The sequence below is a fragment of the Triturus cristatus genome, chromosome 12, assembly GCF_964204655.1.
Source record: "Triturus cristatus chromosome 12, aTriCri1.1, whole genome shotgun sequence".
Lineage (NCBI taxonomy): Eukaryota > Metazoa > Chordata > Amphibia > Caudata > Salamandridae > Triturus > Triturus cristatus.
Window position 1 is genome coordinate 602,186,083 of NC_140595.1, and position 21,847 is coordinate 602,207,929.

The window sequence follows — 21,847 nt, forward strand, 5'->3', positions numbered from 1 at the left end:
TTTTCTCCAGATCAACCGCCTTTAACCCCTTGTGTGCCACGCCCTTTCCCCGCGCTGTGCCGGCCGTTACATTAGCGGGCGGGGTTCATGACGAGCTGGACTCGTCATGGGCACAGCGCAACCGCGGCCCATGACGAGTCCAGCTCGTCATGGGCACACAAGGGGTTAAAGTTACCATGTTGGCTTTCATACAGACTGTTTCGTCATTGCACAATTCCTTACTCAGGATCAACCCTCCCATTTTTACAAATAAAAATTATTATATATATGATATTTTCTTGGCTCTCTCCAAGGCAATCCAAAAACCCTTAGAATCCCAACTTGTGAGAAAAAAAGAGCCAAATTTGGCCTGGGTAACTTGTGGGGAAAAAATATTAAGGCTTAAGCTAGAATTGCCCCAACATAAAAAAATTAAATCTTAGGGGGTGAGATGTGTGTTAGGGTGGGTGCCTCAGTTTCTAAATGGTTAAAGCTAGGATTGAATTAGTTTGTTTTTTTTAAATTAGTTTTATTAATAAAAATCAGATGTGTCCTTTCCTTGAGGTAAAACTCACATACACCATTTAAGGAGCCAGCTAAAAAAAAAAAAAAAAACTGCAATTTTTCCTTCAAAGAAATTGGATTTGAAAAAGCAGTACTCAAAGATTTATAATTTTAGATGCACCAAAAATATCTGAGTAACTTTTGAAAATCTATCCAAAAAATCAAGTCACTTACCTTCCATTACGCCTCATCTGGTAGAGACTAATAAGCAGCAAAGGTAGGTAACTTGATCATCCGATGGTGGCTTCTAGCCGCAGATTCCTTACCTTAAAATAGATACCCAAGCAGTACCTGTCCTGAAGTGGGTCAGCAAACATAATAGAGAAAAATGTACTGCAGGACCGAAAGGGCAAAATGCCCGTAATGATGCACCTGATCGTCCAGGCAGTAGTGCTTGGTAAACGTGTGTAAAGACGCTCACATTGCTGTCACACTGAGATTCAGGACAGGTACTCCACAAGCTAATGCAATGGTTGCAGCCTTGACTCCGGTGGAATGAGCGCGAAAGCCCGCAGGAAGTTTCTTCTTGAAAAGCGTAGCAGATTTTCATGCAGAGCACAATCTATCATGAGATGGTCCGTTTCTGAACAGCCTTGCCTTTCTTTGCCCAGACATACCCAACGAAAAGTTGATTGTCCAGTTGATTGAAGGATTCTGGTTCAATCAATATAGAACAACTACACTCTTTTTGGGTCCAGACAGTGGAGTCTCATCTCTTCTTTAGAAGGGCAAGTTGGAGAAACAAAAGTAGGCAGGTGATATCTTGGCCTACATTGAAGGGTGTCTCCACATTCGGAGGCCTGGGTTTTCAGAACCAGTTTGCTTGGGTAGAGTGTTGTGTACGGAGGGTACACCGAGAGGGCCTGTAGTTCGCTGAACCTGTTGGCCGATCTTATGGCCACCAGAAAAGCACTTGTGCAGTGGCTCAAAGTGTGAACACATGAGGAAGGTTAAGATCACATAAAGGTCCCATTGGAGCATGATGAATGGTCGTGGGGCAAATAGATGTTGAAGTCCCTTAACAAATTGAGTCACAACAGTTGCCTTGAACAGGGAAGGTTGGTCCGGCAACCATAAGAAAGCAGAGATGGCGACAAGTATCCTTTAACAGTGCCCAAGGCAGAGGCTTGCTGGAAAAAAACAAAAAAAGACAAAACTTAGGATAAGGAAGCAGAAAGAAGGTCAATATTCTGGGATGCACACCATGTTATAAACTTGTCCCAACAGCAGGCGTATAACGGTCTTGGTGGAGAGACGCCTGGCTGCCAGAGTAACGTCAAACTTTAGGAGGAAGATCAAAGGCAGTCAACTGCCACCGCTCAATTTCCATACATGAAGGCGAAGGGTGCACAGGTTCGGGTGCAAGTCATGACCTTGCTGCTGTAACGGAAGATCCTGCCAAAAGGGTAGCCTGATCGGAAGGCTGATACTCGGCGGGTTGTTTCTGATCTTCTTGAGAACTCTCGAAAGGAGTGGAATCGGCAGAAAGGCGTGCAGGAGGCCTGAGCTCCACTTAAGATGAAAGAGCCTCTGAACCAGAGCCTCTTTGGAAACTCCAGCACGCAGAACTGCAGATATTGCTCGTTCTCAGCGGTGGCAAACAGATCTGACCAAGGTTCGCCCCAATCTCGGAAGAGCCCTTGCACTACCTTCGGATGTAGACTTAATTCATGATAAGCTAGACATTGACAGCGGAGTTTGCCCCCACTGGAGCTCAGAGAGCCTGCCAGATTTTGAACCACCAGAAAAACGCCCTGGCTTTCCAGCCATGTCCAGAGACACAGGCCCTTTTGACACAGAGTCCAAGGCCCCACTCCGCGCCCCGTTTGTTGCAGTACCACATGGCAGTGGTGTTGTCCGTGAAAACCTGATCTAGCCTTCCATTGATCAAAGGAAGAATCGCCCACAGCTCCAGCAGGTTGATGAGGAGTTGGGACTTCTCCCCAACCGAGGAGTGATATGCATCTGTCACTACAGACATCTCTGTGTGGGGAGGGGATAAGGGTCTGCCGCTTATCAAATCACGGTTTGTCTGCCACCAATCCAGGTCTTTTGCAGTTCCCTCTGAGATCTGGACCATGCCGGAAATATTTTGGTGATGCTGTGCTTACTAGGATTTGAAGTTTCACTGCAGAGCCTGCATATGACAACGGGCATGAGTAACCAGCAAGAAGCTATTAGGCCAAACAGCCTCAGCCTCACTGACATCCAGGATAGAGGCTGGAATCATAGCTTGGACTCGCCATTTGGGAGGTATAGGCCCAAAACTGCACTGTGTCCAGACCAGCTTCAATGAAAGGGAGCATCTGAGAGGGAGTCGAGTGTGACTTTAGTACATTGATAGTGAACCTCACTGAGCGCATGAGGTCCGCTGTAGTCTTGAGGTGGGAGACGACTGCCTGGGGAGCCCACCTTCAACAGCCAATCGTCAAAGTAAAGGAAAGTAGAAACTCCTGACCTCGGCAGATGTGCTGCAACCACCACCATCACTTTGGTGAACACCCAAGACGTGCAGGTAAGGCCAAAGGGGAGCACAGCAACCTTAAAGTGCTCGTGGCTCACCTTGAACCGCAGGCAACACCTGTGGGCAGGCAGGACAGTGATGTGGAATTAGGCGTCCCGCAAGTCCATTGCTACCATCAAGTCTCCCAGGTCGAGGGCCGACAGGACCTGAGCTAGCGTGAGCATCTTGAAATTCTCCTTCTTAAGGAAGAAGTTGAGAAGATGCAGGTCTAGAATAGGACAGAGGCCTCTATCATTTTTGAGCACCCGAAAGTAGCGAGAAGAGCAACCACGACCTATTTCTAAATCCATCACCCGCCTGATGGCTCCTTTGGCCAAAAGAGCCAGTACTTCCTGATGGAGCAAGGAGAGATGGTCCTCCATCATCCAGCCGTGAGGAGGTGACATGGGTAGGAGGGGGTCTCTAGAAAGGGGATGAGTAACCTCGCTGCACGATTTGAAGAACCCAATTGTCCGGTATTATGGACTGCCAGTGGGGCAGGTTAAGGCAAATCCGGCCTCCCACTGGGCGCTTTTGCTGGTATGAAGGCAAACTAAAGGGGTGCGGCTGCTGGGGAGGCGGTAGACTGGGCCAGGCTCTGGATGGTGGTCCCACATGGTTTGTGGAAACATCATCCTTGGCCAAGAAAAGGCTGGGAAGCCTGCTGGTCATGGCGGCTGGGTGGGATAGGACGCGGGTGGTAGCCCCTACCATAGCTACCGAAGGGGCGAAAGGCAAACTGGGGTTGACAGAAAGCCATGGATAGGAACAAAGATCTGGAAGTAGCCATGCTATCTTTAAAGCGCTCCAGTGCAGAGTCTGCCTTTTCGATAAAGAAAACATGAGCCATCACCGTGCTTGACGCTTCATCGATCTCAGAGCTAGGCAGGCAAAATAGAACATCCTCTTGCCAAAGGTGTCCAGTCTTTTGGATTTCCTATACAGTGTATTGGTAGGGAATGCTCCACAGTTGATTCGGGAAGAGGAGGCTAGGACCACCAAGCTCTTGGGGCGGGGTGAGGAAACTGGGATCACCAGGAGCAGGGCGATGCCAGTGGGCAATTGTGCTGTACACAGGAGCCCTTGTGAAAGGCTTGGACCAACCCCCAAATAGATCATCAGTAAGGGTTTCATTGAAAGGGAGTAGAGGTTTGGAGAGGGTAACTCCCAGCTGAAGCACCTCCTTCAAGATGTTAGTCTTGACTGCCACTGAGGGAAACTGAAGGTCCAGGATCTCAGCTGCCCTCTGTACTACCACTGGAAAGGAGGCTCCCTCCTCTGTAGCCACGGCAGGAGGAGACCAAACGTGTTTCCGGTGAAGTTTCTAACCCACTGGCATCCACCAGTTCCCATTAGCAGTTGTCCTTTGATTTATCTACTGGCTGGTGGTATGCATAAGGGTCCTCAAACAACCCTGAATAGTCTCCCCTCTCCAGGCCTATCAAAAGAAAAAGGCACTGGCTCAGACTCCAAAGGCATGGTATCGGCGATGCCGAACTAGCTCCGGATCATAGTTTGGAATGACGATGGGGTTGGCGCTGCTGTGGAGCATCGGGAAAAATGGCACTGGAGCAGGCGCTGTGAAAGGTCGCAGTTTCTCAGGTGGAGTTTCTACAGATACAACACTGGATCCATGGTGCTCGACTGTTGCCAATGCCAGACCCGCTGGCAGAAATCCAATAGGGCTCCCTCCTGAACCCATGGGGCCCGAAGGCACTCCAGAGGGGTTGGACCACGATGGCGGAAATCCAATAGGGCTCTGTCCCGATCCCGTGGGGCCCAAAGGCGCTCCAGAGGGGTTGGGCCACCCAAATATGAGGTACAAGACTTCCTAAAACTCCTTGGGCAAGGGTTGTTCCAACAAAGTCTGGGAGCGAGGCCTCAGCTGTGCTGTTGTTCCCGCACCTTGTTCAAGCACTTGAACTGGCATGGCGAGGTCGAAGAATGTTCCAACTTTTTTAACTTCTTTTGCTCGTTGGACTTGCCAGATGATTTTGGCTTTGTGAAGATCCTCGGGAGCGGTTGTTCAAACGGTCCTGTGACAGAGAGCATTGCGGGATAGTCCGATGTAAGGCAGCAAGGAGCTTCAGGGAACATTTCCTCAGCACTTTTGGGTTCATGGTGTGGCAGTCTGAGTTGTAGTCCCACTCCAAGCAGCTCAAACCAACCAAGTGTGGGTCTGTCACAGACATCTGCCTGTGACGGGCACCACAGGGTTCAAAAACTGCTGGTTTTTTTGGGGTGACATCCCTCGCACACCAGGAGAAAGACTTTTGGGGAAAATCCTTCGGGAAGAAGTCGAAAAAAGCTCAGTCAAAAAGTGACTGGGGTATCTTTTCCAGATCTGCCCTGACTGGCGAGAAAAGAAAATAATTGATGTCAGCACACTTGGGTGCTGGCTATATAGGCATCGTGCACATCACTTCTGACGTGGACAATGCAACCGCAGAGTCAAACAACGCCACCTAAGGGTATTGCTTAAGAATGACCACATATCCAGTCTGTCACCTAGGGATAATTCCAAGGTAAGGAATCTGCGGCTAGAAGTCTCGATCAGATAACAGAATGCAAATCCCAGAAGGAACTCTAAAAACGCTAAGACATCACTATCAAACAGACAGATAAAGATGGTGCAATAGTAGTACATGACATCACTGTCTATATTGGGGAATGTCCTAGACTGCTTTTAGAGTAGAGTATTTACCAATGACTATCAGGGACCCTACCAGTTCTGTTAAAATAATTTCAGAATCATTGTGTAAGAAGCAACTATGGACCCCCATATGGATTTCCAAACAAGAAGCTGATTTTCTAACAACGGATAACACAGTGACTCCCCCAAAAAACACAAGAACAAATTGCCACCACTGGGAAGGACCATGTTAGCAGGGATTGGTTCACTATTAGAACTGCAGACAATGCAGTGTATTTAGACACACAAAATCAAGTATAAGTATAGACTTTGGACTACAGTCCCAAAGGGAGGGAGGGGAAAAGGGAGACAGACAGACATACAGACACAAACGCAATATACAGTTACTTGGCCACGTGAAATATGTTAGACAGGCATGACCACTAGAAACCTTTTATTGACTATACATACATGAGAATAAGAGTACTATGTAATTGGCAAAATTGATTACTAAATTAGTAAAACATTATAAGCAGTAGGGTGACAAAGACAATAACACTACTTGGACAATTACTAAAAACAACATTTGCAGCCTAGACTGTCTCACTGTTTCTCAGATCTTGGTAAGAAAGAGTCAACACTCAATTTTTAGACAGACGTTTGAATGATTAAATGAATGGTGTCACTTTGGCACTTGAAATAAAAATATATTGCCTCCTATGGGCAAGTTAGGATCGCAAAATCATATTTTTCAAGACTACTTGAACATACTTTGATACCCAGCAAGGAAGCAACTTCTGAATGTAGCTAAACATCATAACAATGTCTGAGTGAAGGATCACATTGAGAAAACACTTTAACAATGAGTGTCACATGAAGGCCTATTACTCCCCCCCCACCTTTACTTATCTGATCATTTAGTATAATTATTAGCAGCACAATCCACACCTAGCGCACTATAAGTCTGATCATAACCCACCACATCCAACAATGTTTGGTGGCACCACGCTGTGAGCGACACCAATTTAAGAATCTTACTTACGGCAGCCCTGCTGACCTTTAAGGCAGGCAGGCTGCTGACTTGACTACACCAACAGGCATAGTTTAGCAGCAGCTCTTGTGTTTTAGAATGACTTGCATCACATCCTTGACTAAAAAAACAACAATTGTTTTTGCATCATTTTAGGTTATCCCGAAAGTGAACTGCTATTTTGCTTTCCCCATTCCTTATGGGATACCTATAATTTTACTTTCATAAGCTATTTATGTAGGCACAGCGGGGCAACGATTGAGATAGCGGAACCCTACCCCGAGCCCCACTGGTGGGCTTAATTTGTCCTTATAAAGTCGTATATGGCCACAGCACCCACCGGAGGGTAAAACATTAGGTAAACTAACTACAACCCAGCATGCAATAAAAATGGAACCCATTGCGGAAGGCACACCAGAGGCCTATAAATGAATGAGCAAGCAGAGGGGAGTGTCTAAACTAACATCAGAGTGCCTTTCCGAAATGCCATTAAGGAAGAAGAGAGTAACTTCGAAACGCGTCAGGCATGGGGACTGCAAAGGTCGGAGTGGGATTGCGCATTCATATGCAAATAAAGGGTTTCCCTACCTGCTGCGGAGTGCGCTCTCGAGAAAGGAAAAACTTTTGAAACTATATATATATATATATATATATATATATATATATATATATATATATATATATATATATACACACACACACACACACACACACACACACACCACACACACACACACACACACACACATCCGGGCCAAACATGAGCAGTCCGAAGGCTACACATGCCATAAACCCGCTCCTGAGACACTGTGTGAAATCATACGTGCAAAGCGCCCGAGCGAGCGACAGAAATCGCTATGGCGAGGGTCCAACCCCTGGTAGCGGAGTGGGAGGGTGACTGCCGCCCCCCCCCCCCAGGCAGAAACAGAGGAACAAAGCAAATATGGTGGCTCTTATTTTGCAGACCAGAGGTACAGGCATCACCGTCCATAGGTAGCTCAGATGCGTGACCGCTGTCCAGGGTGCGTCTACTGCCTCGGAACTCACCACGTCAATTGGAGGTGCTGTCGCTCCCCAGGACCGAGTGTGCTGGGAGCAGCTGGTGGCATCACATTGAATCAGTTGTGGGTCGGACGACACGCGACTGCCTGGGCACAGCGGAATGGACATTGCTGCGGCTGTGCCGTTGAAGAATGCTCCCTCCGGCTGGGTCTAGGGTACTGCGCACGCTGCTGCACGGGGGCCAGGGGAGAAAGCCGCTTGGTGACGCAGATATGAGCCTCTACAGCGAGACAGGACAAGTGAGGACAGAGCGAGTCGGTCAAGGTGCGACCCCCATGGGGGCGCTTGTGCATATAACGTAATCACTGGTGCCCCCCCGCTGGGTGTGGGATTGGTGGTCACTCCCCCCTGCGCTAACAGACTGTGGCAGGAACTCACGAAGGGGAGACCTGGAGGATTGCCCCCCTGGGAAGAAAAGGAGAAGCCCTACTAATTGCGGGCAAAGAGTCCACCAAGAATATATAATGGGGAAAACAGACAGGCAGCAATCCTGCCTTACCTTTGAGGCGACGAAGGTGCCCAAGCCAACAAGAGACGCCGCCCCAGGTGGGGGCGTCCCTGGAGGCGACCCTACTAGCCATGCAGCAGTGCCTGCAGTCAACAGACGGCAAGATAGACGCATTAAACACAAGTATGGATAATATGGACTCCAAGCTGGATAAACATGCTGCGCGCCTCACCGCAGTAGAGCAACGCATTATGGGAGCCGAAAAGGATATACAAGAGCTCAACTAGAAACAACTAAACATGGACAAGATTTTGGTCATCATTAAAGCCAAACATTAGGAACTGGAGGTGCGCTCGCGACGCAATAACCTGCGTATAATGGGCGTCCCGGAGCCCACAAACACAGGCCCCCTAGAAAACTATGTGGAAGAAATGCTAAGAGGATTGTTCGGAAGCAAAGAGCTGTCGACAGGTGCAAACAGTTGAGCACGCTCACAGATCATTGCTGGGGGGCCCGCCTCCCGGGACTCCCCCCCCCCCCCCCCCCCCACTCGCCTAATGCCAATCATTGCGAAGCTCCTGAATTGTAGAGATCTGGACACAGTGCTATGCCTCGCCCGTGAAAAGGGTGGCACACAATATAATGGAATGAAAGTGGCCTTTTACCCCGATTTTACCTTCGCAGTGCAGCCGGCGCGACGAGAGTTTGCCCAGAGAAGAAGAAACTACAGTTCCCGGGTCTCAAATACGTGATGCTGTATCCAGCTCGTCTGATAGTGGATCACGACGGCCGCCAAACCATATTCACCTTCCTCAAAGCAGCTATGGAGCGCCCTCACAATGTCTCCCTGCCAAACGACAAGGCCACTGTTGACGCTGGGGAATAATGGAACTGACCTGTACCAGTGGACTGCCTCCACAGATAAGTTCCATTCAGAGATATAATGATTTGTAATTTGGGGACTCGCCTTTTGTAATGCACTTTGCAGTAATAGATGTCAATAGATATCGGCAGTAAACGCTCAACGCAGCCGGGCGAGATCCCAGCTGGATGCCCAGAAAGAGAGCCCACCTTGTTGGGGCATCTTACACAATTACATATTACGCTCATGTGTGGCAGATGGTGTGTCACCTTAACCTGAATTTCTGTACGGCCCGATAACATTTTAAGTTCTCCCAGCCTCCTCTGGTCATTGGAGGGCAGCTGGCTTGAGGGTAAATACCACTGGAACTAAATGTATTATACCATGTGTTTTGATCCTCTTGGACCATGATGTTTTGTACGAGTATTTTGTAATTTTTTACAGTATTGGGCATAGCGTAGGCAGGTTTCTATCGTTGAAGTGAGAGGGGGTGGGTTTGTTAATGTTGGTCTGTTATTGACACTCTGATTGCATGCTACCCGATAAACATCCACATAGCTAAGCTCCCTACCCAACGACCCCACATACATTGCTATAGCATAACGTGAAGAAAATGAGTACCAGAAACGGCAACCTCAACCTGCTCATGTGGAACGTGCGCAGGTTGAATAACCCTAGAAAGCTTAGGCAAGTATTTACGTATCTAGATAGTCATCGGGTGCACACTGCATTTATACAAGAAACGCACCTCACCACCCAAGCTGTGACTAACTTGGACATACTGTGGGCACATACGAAACTGGCTTCCTCCTATTCTAGAGGGGTCCTTATCCTGGTCCATAGAGGCACCCCCTTCACCACATTGCACTCTGAAACGGATGACCAAGGGAGATATGTCAAATAGCAGGAGTTGTGGGGGGAGGGGAGGGGGGGGCACAACACTGACCCTAATCAATGTGTATGGTCCTGATCCCGAATTCTACACCACTCTCTATGCCCAGGTATATAAATTACAACCCTCTATTATCTGGGGTGGAGACTTCAACTTTTCATTGGATCCGGACAAGGATAGATCTGCGACACCACCTGGACAGACTAAGCAGCTGAACAGGGTGCTCAGGGAGGAGATGGTAGACTGGGAACTGACTGACATATGGTGGATCCAGAACCCAAAAAAACGGGAGGGCACGTTCGTCTTGACGGCACACAATATGTGGTCATGACTAGATGACTGGCTAGTGACTTGTGAGGTTAGCACCTGGACGCCTGACATGAGGCATCTACCCCGTACGTTGTCGGATCACTCCCCTGTGCTGCGGTCTCTGGCACTGCCGTCCAGGGCCCACCCGTCTCTTTCAATGGAAGCTCCAGGCTTCCACCCCGACAGATGCGGGCTTCAGGGACGGAGTTAAGACCACTATTATTCAATATTTTGACGAAAATAAAGGTTCTGTGGAGACGGCCGGGGTGCTATGGGAGGCCTTTAAGGCTACGATTCGGAAGAGATGTATAGGGTTCAGAGCGGGAGTAGTGCAGTCTCATCTGACTCATCTTGAAAACACACTTCTAACACTCGAGAGGAAGTACGAAGTCACCTCAGAGCCTAAGACGCTGGCAGACATTAGAACACATTTGTCACAGTACGCCGAGATGGCGGACCAAGAGATCTGCTACTTATCGAAGTGTTAGGTGGGGCAGGCATATGGTGAGGGAAGACAACCTGGGCGCAGTTTAGCAACTAAAATTACCCCCCCCCCCTACAAGACATACTCAGACTTGCTAATACCACACCTCCTTGAAATATACCATGAGCCATATGACAGCCAATCCCCCCCGCCACCCCCCCCCCAATCTCCAGGAGGTGCGGTTAATTACGCTATTGAAATTGGGGGAAGTGCCCGAACAAGTAGACTCATACTGTCCGCTTTCACTAATTAGTACTGATGTAAACATTTTCCGCTGCTACAATCCTTAGTATTGCCGGATCAGGCGGGCTTTGTTCCCTCTAGGTCCACCATACATAATCTCTGCTCCCTATTTGCCATCATTCATCAGCTGAATCCCTCGTTGCCATCCAAGTTCCATGATGCATTTGAATTATGGCTTAATCAATAAAGTTTTTTCACAATTATGGTTCTCCCTTCTAATCTTCTCAATGCATTTCGGGCAAACTGCCCTTCATCTGGGGGAAAAATCTGTAAACATAATACGAGGACTAATTAACACGAGGAAAATGACGCTTATTGCTATGCTGGTGTGAATGATCAAAAACCTTTATCGTGATCCAAATTTTAAAAAATCAAACGTGAAAGAGGGGTGTCATGCTTCTGCGGCGTGAAAACACTATTTATTAAGCCATAATTCAAATGCATCATGGAAGTTGGATGCTTCGTGAATGAAGTCAATTCATGTAACAATGGCTACAAATATATCAGATGAACCTACCTCTTGTTGAACTATTGTTATTCTTTAAAAAAAAAAAAGGATTTTTAAAAAGGATTTAAAGCTTCAGCAGAGGATCTTTGGTGCCTAGGGGGAAAATTCCCCTGGGCGGGGGGTGCAACTCTAATTAAAACTAAGGCACTGCCATATCGAAGCTGCGCGATCAGATGACCCGATGGATTTGACTCCCCTTTCACAAGCAGACAGACTGGCAATCATGAAGACGGTCGTGCTGCCTATGTTTCTATAATTGTTTGTTAACATTCCCATCCCCCTAACACAAGAGTTCTTTAAGACAACTAAAATATTGCATGATGTCTCTCACCTGGGCGGGCAAGCAGCCTAGAATAAGTTGGTAGCCACTCATGCACCCTTATCTACAAGGAGGGTTCGCCACCCCAGATCTCTATCTATATTAACTGTGCGGCCATGCTCACTAATGGTACCACCCCCACCGCTAAATGGCTCACATCGCTGTTGAGCATGATGAAGCCTACTCAGTCCCCCTTAACGCGATTCTGCCACATACGCAGCCCTACTGATACCCTCAATTATGTCAGTCCACTAAACAGTACACATATGCATGGCAGGCACTCGCCACACATGCACACAAGACTCCACTATACGCTTGGCAGGATCTCGCCACACGTGCACACTAGACTCCACTATACGCTACAAAACTACCATTACTTCACCATCCCTCCCTCTCAGTCACAAGGGAGGCAGGAGCATTAACTATATCACAGGAGGCGGAAGTGAGAACCATGGGTGACTCTTTCCCCGCTGGATCCTTTCTCCCACCCGCAGAGTTTATGGGGAACTGGAATTGTACTTTGATGCAGAGTTTTGTATACTATAGGCTAAGGGTAGCAATTAAAGCGTTATACCCCTGCTTTCCCCAAGAACCGCATGCGCTGCGTTCCCTACAGAACCTACTTACATAAGCTAATCGGAAAAAACTCATTACCAAACTGTACGACTCCTCTCAGATGGAACAATGCGGATCCATGGACACAGCTAAAGAGTGATGGAGCGTGATCCTAGATGCCCCACTTACACAAGCTTCTCAGGAATTGTGTTGTGTGCTTCTAGGCAAGCTTACGTCCAATTGCAATCTCAAAATAATACATTTCAAATATTTGCAACAAGACTATTATTCCCCTCTCCAGCTTCATAAATGCGGGTTGCAAACAGAGCCGACATGCATCAGGTGCGGGACTGCGGAGGTGGATTTCCTACACTTAGCATGGACCTGTGGCCCGGTGGCCCTGTACTGGACACAAGTTACATAGACCATATCCAAAAGGGTGCAAATACAGATAGATTGCTCTCCCACAGTATGCCTTTTGGGTCTTATTAAATCACTTGCACATGCGACTCGTAAAATTGTAGCAGTATCTTTATTAATGGCTAAACGCAGAGTGTCAATAGGTAGGGGAGGGAGGAGAGCACCAGGGCATGCCGAAAGGCTACACAATTTCGCATAGTTTAAAGCTCAACTGGAAACATATGCTGAAGAACGGCCTTCGTCATCGAGACCAAGACACTTTTGGGCCCCATACCTAGCCTATATGCTGTATGTAACTGGGGAATAGAGTGACTCGCCGGACTATGCTTGAAGTACTATGTGGGAAAGGCTGGGAAGAGATGGGGAGCAAAGTCAATGTTTATATCTTTTTTACTTGTGTGTGGAGTTGCTATGCTGGAGTCTCCTGTTTTTCTTTTTGTTTGTTCTTTGAATTATTGTACAGATGTATGCCTATGCTATGAATAAAACTTTTACTAAAAACACACTTTTCAACCTATCAAATATATAATTATGAGCTTATAGAGCATCACTGTATACAAACCCTAACATTTAAAACACACAGAGGTTTGTAGTACTTTTTTTACCTCTTATTTCCTCTTCTTCGATAATCGAATTCTCCTGCATTGGTGGGCTATCCACAATTCTTACTGCCCACTATTCATGTAGAAAAATTGATCCTAAAGCGTCTGCGATAACACAAACTTGCAACTAGACTATTTAAAAAGAGCAAAGTACACACAAAAAACAGTCTATGGTACCTAAATTTGCAATATTTTCATCCAGAGTAATAATTGTTCTTCCCAGTTGGTGGGCTATCTCATTCTAACTCCACACTACTCACATCAAGAGATTTTCAAAACCACCTATAGTCAGAAATAATCCCAACAATAATCATCAAGGCTATTTAAAAATGTCAACTAAACAGTCTGTTTATAAAATGTTATTCCACTTGTTTATCACTGGTTTTAAAAACGTCTGTCTCCCTCGAGAATCCAGGTTCATATAAAAAGATAAACGCTAAATCTCATGCTTTATTCATAGGGGAAATCATCAGGTAATAGAACTCATCTGATGCTAAACCATGTCCCTTAAGGAATCTAGACTGTTATTAACACCACAAGTAGCAACCTTCCAGGCATCAGGAAACAATGACAAAGGAGACACTTATATTGAACCATGGAAGCCCATGCATACAGCCACCATCTTGGACTGATGTATGACTAAACTAAATAGAATCAAATTCGACTGCCCTATACATTTCATGGCAAAATATTTACAAAAATAGATTTCACACATGCAAGTTGATTTATGTGGAAGATTCAAAATGTATGTCCTGAATTAGGTGGTCTGAATCATTTTTTAATATTGATGTATAATTGTGTAATATTTTAACAACTAATGTAGTTTTGTATGTTATTGTAACTTTGTGTTTTTGCAAATGTTACATGGTCTATTTGTAAGAACTTAGTTAGTGAACTGAGTCACAGAGGAGTTTTGAATTTTTTTCTGACATGGCAGAAACACACACAGTAAGGTTTCAATAGCCAAAGTATTTTTTTCTCCACTTATTACTATATGTAAGGGAGTTGAGAATAAAAACGAATGAAGCACCTTCAATTGCACGATTTCAGTTCTGACTACCTTGTGTAGCAAACCTTGCGCACTTCTCACCAGACTGTGTTAAAAAGCATAGCAAGCTGGTCACAATAAATTAAAGTGCTAAACAAGAGCTCACAGTGGGCATGTACCCACATTTGAGAGCCAGCTCGGTTATGAAACATGCCACATTATGTGGGTGAAATTCCACAATCCTCTTCGGAACCCTATACAAGAGCTTCAGACATGTACAAGACTGTACCCCTGAAAAGGGCAGCGTACTCTGTGGTCATTTAAATTCTACCGGGGAGGATGTTCCCATGTCCTTTAAAAAAAAAATCCTCTCAAAATAAGTCTGGCCGAACCGAGGCCCTGACAGCCTTTGTTGTGTAGCCCATAACCGTAGAGTTGGTAAAAAAAAATTCCATAAAAACAGGACTGCATAACTTTGCATCTATGGTTATTACCCTCATTGCAAGCAGCTGTACAGCAACCGCATACCCTAGGGATTGCCGAATGCTTATTATTACCTACCAGGTGGATTTACTAAGGACCCTTGAACACCATACGCTCATGACAAAATTAAATCCTTCAAGAGTAGCACACTAGACTGTGCGGAATAAAACGAAGGACTTTACTGGCTATTCAAGTATACAGGGATGTTTTGTAGTTTATGTTGGCACCTAATATGCAAAACCGTGCTCACTTATTTTTTTTTAAATACGCTTTAACACTGAGGTGTGCTTGGAAATAAATTCAACTTGTAGTTAAAAAGAACAAATCATGAAATAACATATACACACAGCAACGATAGATAGCTTTGGGATAAAGTATACACCCAGCAACAATGGATAGCTTTGGGATAAAGTAATTGCTTCTGGGAGGAACTCGGATGTCAAACAGCAGCATACTCAACATTCCCAACAGAAATGGTGTCATGGGACTTCTAAACCGGTAATGAAAACAGTTGGTTAATCAACAGCAGTAAGTGAGAAAAACAGAACAAAGGATAATGTTAAAGGATTATAAATCCCATTGTGCAGAGATGCATTCTATGGAAAAACGGCAAGCATGATGCTTCTCGCTGGTCAGACAGTTATAAGGATAATGCACCTGCTACAAATGTATACATTAAGTAAACGAGTCACAAAGTCAAATGCAAAGGAGAATTTCAGAAGTCGGTAAAAAGTGGGCCATGGAGTAAGGAGACTATCGTCAATTCATAAGAGCATTTACAAGCCTACAAAAGGTTCATTCAGTCATTACTTTGTACAAACTTCAGGCGCTGCGCAAACAAAGGAACACTGTACCTGGAAGTATTGGATGACGTGCTGATGAGAACATTCTGCAAAATAAAATAAATATTTTTAGTAGTTCTTGGCAAGGAATACAATTTGCCGTTGGTTTTTGCAATGAAAAGGTACAGTCAATGTTTTGAAAGTGAAATATGCCCAGTTTTTCTATTTCCATTGGTGCTCCTAAATCGAGTGCCTCTTTACAAATAAATATTGCACAGTGATAAGGAGTGGAGAGGTTCTTTAAATAATTTGAAAAACATCTGCACGCATGGCTTCCCTTGGTTGGTAAATACATTTGGTACCCCAAAGATCCAGTCTAAGGAAATGTGCACAATCTAGAAGACACAAAAACACGACTCGAGGAATCACAACAGCAAGGAAATGCAAGCCATGATCCAAAGATTCCAAAGAACCGGGTATGGGGTCCCTTAGTCCTGGACACTATTATCACCACAGGCAGAGAGGAGCAGGAGCAAGATTAAATTCCCGCGGATGCGAGGAGAAAATCCCACAGCTCTTCGGTCATTAAACATGTGAACCATTTCAGCAGACTAAATGATTGCAGTACTTGAAACAAAAACCAGAACGACATTTGCCCGGCTGATGTGAAAATCTGAATGAAGCGAATACACTTCTGCATCATCTTCGTAACGCGTATATGGTTATGAAACATGAGCACATCCGCATTTCACTGACTTTCTTGAGAGAACTACGTAGTGTTGAATAACAATGACCCTTCTAAAGGCAAAACCCTGTAATCACTGAAAAGATTTGTTAACATGGTAAAACACGCATTGGAAAAACAATATCTGGTATTGGCAAGCATGCATTTTTTCTCAAATGTTTTTTTTTTTTTAAGTATATACAATGAATAGAAAGTAAAAGATAAAAACTAATAATGCCACTGTACAAAACGTACCATAGCAGCACTGGGCCAATGAACAGTGGTGCTTAAGCAACTTGGTTTCAAACGGGATGTGCAACTGTGGTCAGGCAAAATGCCACCCCTTTAAGTGAAATACAGCCAATGGCTAATGTGGGCTGACCCAATGGCTATGCTGTTGCGCATGTGAATGACACCTGAGCAGAACAATGGATGAAAATGCTCGACCCAAATCGCATCATGTATGCATTTTTGTTATTTAGGATATTCTTTTTATTACATGACGATGGCATGAAACCTAAAGCAGTTTGTAAGCCAGATCTAAGAACTTTAACTGTGGTTCCATTTCACGATGGGACATGTACAAGACGATAAAACTTATTTTCTGCTGCACTGAAACGGGTACAACTCTTCTGGAATAATTTGGTAGATTCTAAACGCTTTCATTCGGTTCAAAGTGATAAACTGTTTACCAAATCACGTTTAAACTACATTGCAAATTGTGTGTTAAAAGGCAATTTGAGCTCATGTGGTTTATTATAAGAGCGAATGTTCGATCTTCGTCCATGCACTCTTGGGCCGAGATCTGGTTGACACACCGCAATCTGCTGGAAACCTCAAATTAGGCTAGCTTGGCAAAAGACCCTTCACAAACATGTGTTGTCAACTCAGCAATAGAATGTTGCTTAGAGTACTTTCTTCCGTAACTGTGATAAGAGGAGACGGGTAAACATTCCTGGGCGGTGGAAAAGTAAAACATCTTGTATGCTCGGACTGAGACTATTAGAATCATCAAAATATATAAGCTTGAAACCAATTTTCAGTATTGTTTTATAGATTAACAAACGGTGGAAATCTGGAAGAAATCCTGAAGTAGTAATGAAATCTGGCGAGAACTTTGCGCAACCAAAACTCACACAGTTTGCACTTGGAGTTGTGTCTTGGGTTTATAGAAAAGGTGAGGGATAGCAAGTGATAAATGGCTACGGAGAAATTCTGTAGTGTGACATTATGGCGGCTGGTAGCTCTTTGTTCTACTTTGTTGTCAGGTAAACCGTTTCAAAGGAGATGTGATGTAAAGCTCACTTAAGTGTTTTACAGGGCTAAAGAATGCGAATAAGTACCACCAATCTTACTCCTGTAGAATAGGTCAGTGGTGGAATTGTGATATTCCGTAATCATCTTCTTGTGGAGAGGTCAAAAAAAGATTTTAAGGCGAAGAAGACAAAGCTTCAACTGAACGTCATCATCCTACATGGATTGGATCCTCTGGGAAGAAGATTAGGACTCCTTTAACCAGCTACAAAGAGTCTTAGAGCCATCAACACACTGGAGTTTAAAAGTAAAGATGTCTGAAGAGGTACATTTTTAATGTGCGCACAGATATAGATGTGTGGAATTCAAATTCTTAGGTTGTGAACTTATCTTTTGAGTCCCTCTGAGTTAAGGCTTGTATCTTAAATGCTCGACCTGTCCTGCAGAATGTGTACACAGAGAAGAACAAGATACATACTGTCTTTATAGCCACAAAGCACACTTTAGCACACAAATCTGAACATGGCTGTTTCATTGTTTGTTATGATTCTTTTTGGAAGGAAGGAAGGAAGGAAATAATGATTTCCACTCATTATTGAAGAGAATATGAAAATAGTAGGCTAAACCATGGCTCACTGCTTAAGAGCTGCTGGTTGTGGAGCATGTTTAGGACTGCATGAAAGTTGTATACCCTGTGCCCGTACAAGTAGTTGTGTGGCGAGACTAACACATACACACTTTCTTCTTCTTCTTCTCTCTCTTACCAGAAAATGTATGTCTGGTATGTCCCTCGACACGATCTAAGATCTTCCAATGCTCGGCTGGTGGTCATCGCTAGGGTGAGGAAGGTCAAGTGGGGTGGTAGATGCCTCTCCTACTTGGCGGGCAAACTATGGAATTCCTTGCCTTCCTATCTAAGGTCTCGACCGAATAGGCTCCATTTTAGAAAATCTCTCAAGACCTGGCTCTTTGCCCCTATGTTCAAGTAAGTCTCTTCTTCCCTAGATCAGCGGCAGCATTGTTTTAGTGCTAAGACGCCTTGGCACTTGCGTTTTAGAAACACTTTACTCACTTACTTAATATTACTCGTGCCTTCACTCTTCCCTAAACATCGCAAATCATTACAAATGTTGCTCCAGCTAGTACATTTGATCCAGGGCCCTTCTGGTGTTTCTCTGGAGGGATGGTCACCTAGTGGTAGCCTCTCTTTTGAATCATGGAACTAATGATGTGGCACAACTCACCATCTTGGCCCTCTAACATGAAGCATTTCAACCACCTAGCAAGGAGGCCATCGGGAATCTTTCCCTCTATAGTCATATAAGGTGGCACTGTCCCCTAAGAAGCAGCTGATTAACTCTAGATGTTAGTTTCCCTTGAGATTGAAAGGCTGCATTTAGATGTCCGGAGGGACCCTCTCAATACGTGCAAAATGTGAATGACATTGGAACAGACCAATGGAAGAAGAGGGATAAGTGAAAAACCCTAGTGTGTGTGTGTATATATATATCAATTTTTGGGTACTATTTCTTAGCAACAGTTCTACGGCAGTGCCATGTGGCTTCAACTCCAATTCCAGTCACCTGATGTGGCAATATCCACGTTTATTAGGCACCAACTGGCACTCTAGTATCAGTTTTTATATTTTGTCCACATCCCATCTAAGCATGCACAGAGAAAGACAAAAATCAATGACAAATACAAAACATGACATGACTGTATATCTTGGGATCTTATTTTTTTACTACACTAATTCATCGAGCCAGGATGGAGGGTGGTAACAAATCTGTAAGAAGATTAAGAGCAAGGATTGGTCCCAGACCATAGTCCTTAATGGAGACCAGAGAGTAAAAGGAATAAAATCCTGAGCCTCTTTCTTTCAGGTTGTCCAACTTTATGGCCCCAGTGTGAAGGGTGCATCAAGTGTATTTCAGGGTCAGATGGGACAGGTCTGTCGCATCCTGATAATTGTCTGCTGAGTGTTAGAACTGAAAACGGCTTATTCCATGCTGCCATAACAGAATCCAGCAAATCATTGTGACTGAGCAAGTGTAGTTCTGAAGCAAACACATGGGGCTGCAGCGTAGTTCTGAAGGAAACACTTGAGGCTGCAGAATGTCAGCTAATACATTCAACTTGACAGCTGAAACAGGCAATAACATTACTAACATCTCCGACTACTCCCCAACAATGGGCATTGCCAGGTAGGCAGTGTCTCCGGTGACGTTTTAAGGCGGATACCATTCTGCAGATCTAAGAACACATCAGAATCAGTTGACAGAGAAGGAAACAAGTTATCCTTCGAATTATCATTCTCTGTACAAGCAGATATACCCCAAACATCAACACAAGCATATCCAGTTGGTTCTGAATGCAACTCAAATAAATCTTCTAGTAAGCAAAATTCTGGAACCTTTGGAGGCCTGTGCGTTCCTCTGGGCAGATGATGCAATTTGTTGAGTTGGAGACACACACTGAAGCATTACAGCCAACAGCTGAGATCAACTTCATCACAGAGACAGAAAAAAAGCGCCATAGAATGAGTTTATCCCAGTGAGGCAGGACCATATTACCTATACAGCTTGCCACGAGGGCAACTGGCACCTGAGCTGCTGAAGTCTGGGGTTCTGAAGCCATCTTGTGAACAGATTGAAAGCTTCTAGCATGGGGTAAAGGGGGGAGTGGGAGGTGAGCCAGCAATCAGAAAAGACCAAACATTGATCGCCTAAAGGTATTGATTTGTGAGGAATTAGTGGAGAGTTCTGGAAATTCCAGATACAATTTCTCAAGGATAGGAACTAGCTGAGAGAACAGTAAAGCCTCGGCTATTGAGACATCGTCCCAGACAGATTTATCCAGAGAACGGAATCGTTAGGAGAAGCTAAAGTAGACCTCGATTACTTGTGCTTCTTCTTAAGATTCTCGTCTTGAGGAAGGAATCCGCAGAGGAATGCTTCCAATTTGGAGACTTGCATGGAGTAGGTGGAGAATGGGACGGTATGCAATAGCAGGCCTGGATTCAAACAGCTTGGACTCCTGTTTACTAACTGCTTTGGGATGCATCAAGGTGAATTTGTCGCAGTATGCAGAGTATTGCTGAATGCCTGGGCACCATACACAGATGTCATGGTGATTGGAGAGAGACATACGCTTCCAGGAGGACTCGCAATACCCCCAAAAATTGAGTGGAGACATTCCTAGAGAGTACTTGAATATGACGAAATTCGAAAAGTAAACCACAAAAGGGAGGAGTAAACCCCTGGAATCATGTTGAAAAAGTGGAAAAAATGAAGATCTGACTCCATCATGCAGAGGGGTTCCTTGTATAGAGCTTGTGTCGACATTCCCAGAGACAGTGTGGAGCTGCAGCTTGAGTCGCATGTGGCAACACTGAAGGGCATTGTTGTGAAGTTTTCTGATTCAGTCTGGCAGCTATAGATATTCAAAAAGTGAGGAAAAGGAGGGATAGAAGCGGCCAGTAAAATTACTGTTTCACTATTATGGCTTTGCAGAATGCATTTTTAAAATCCCAAAAAATAAACAGAAGCCAGATTAAAGAGATTAGAAAATGTTGCCTTTTATAGGAGTGTTTAAATTTTGACTTGAACATTTAAACTACTTAAAGCGTACAAGGACCAATGGCTGTGGAAATATTTTACTGTCTATGGATAGCACAGAGTATCTAAGATAGGCCTCACTTAAATTCTCAACCAAAGGAGGTAAAAGAAAGTTAAAAATACATCCAAGGCAAAGAAGAAGGGTTATTGTATAGAATCCAGTTTAAAAACCTTACCCTATTGCTCTTGGGTTGGGCTCGAATACATGTTCTCCTGGCAGCACGTGACTGGGTATCGGGTGTCTGTGCCAGAAGGTCAAAGGTTAGACTCTTGGGTGCTAGGAGGCTAACTTGAGCAGTGAAGCACCTGCCTCTCCTGCTGTTAAAAGTGATCCACAGGGGGTGAAGAGCAGTTTCCACGGACACATTAATGAGTCTGAAATTTCAAATTGTTTAGCTACTGAAGTACCCTAATTATCATTGAGCATTCAGTCGGTCTCCCAATAAGAATATTACCTTGGGAACTAGAGGGAGGCAGGAAAATGTATACAGAGCGAACACAAGAAAGGGCCTGCCCTTCAGAAAGTGAAGGGAGTACATTTGAGTACTGATTGAAAGCAAAAACATCCACTGCTGGGGTCCCTATTA

General features: G+C 44.9%; 1 protein-coding gene across 1 annotated transcript in view; it reads right to left on the reverse strand.

Moving 5' to 3' along the window:
* Positions 1-21,847, reverse strand: part of CYB5B (cytochrome b5 type B) — a 203,455-nt gene that overhangs the window by 25,053 nt on the left and 156,555 nt on the right. The window contains exon 4 of the mRNA XM_085636934.1: positions 15,738-15,772. Coding sequence (XP_085493060.1) covers positions 15,738-15,772 — 35 coding nt within the window. The remainder of the gene's footprint in view (positions 1-15,737; positions 15,773-21,847) is intronic.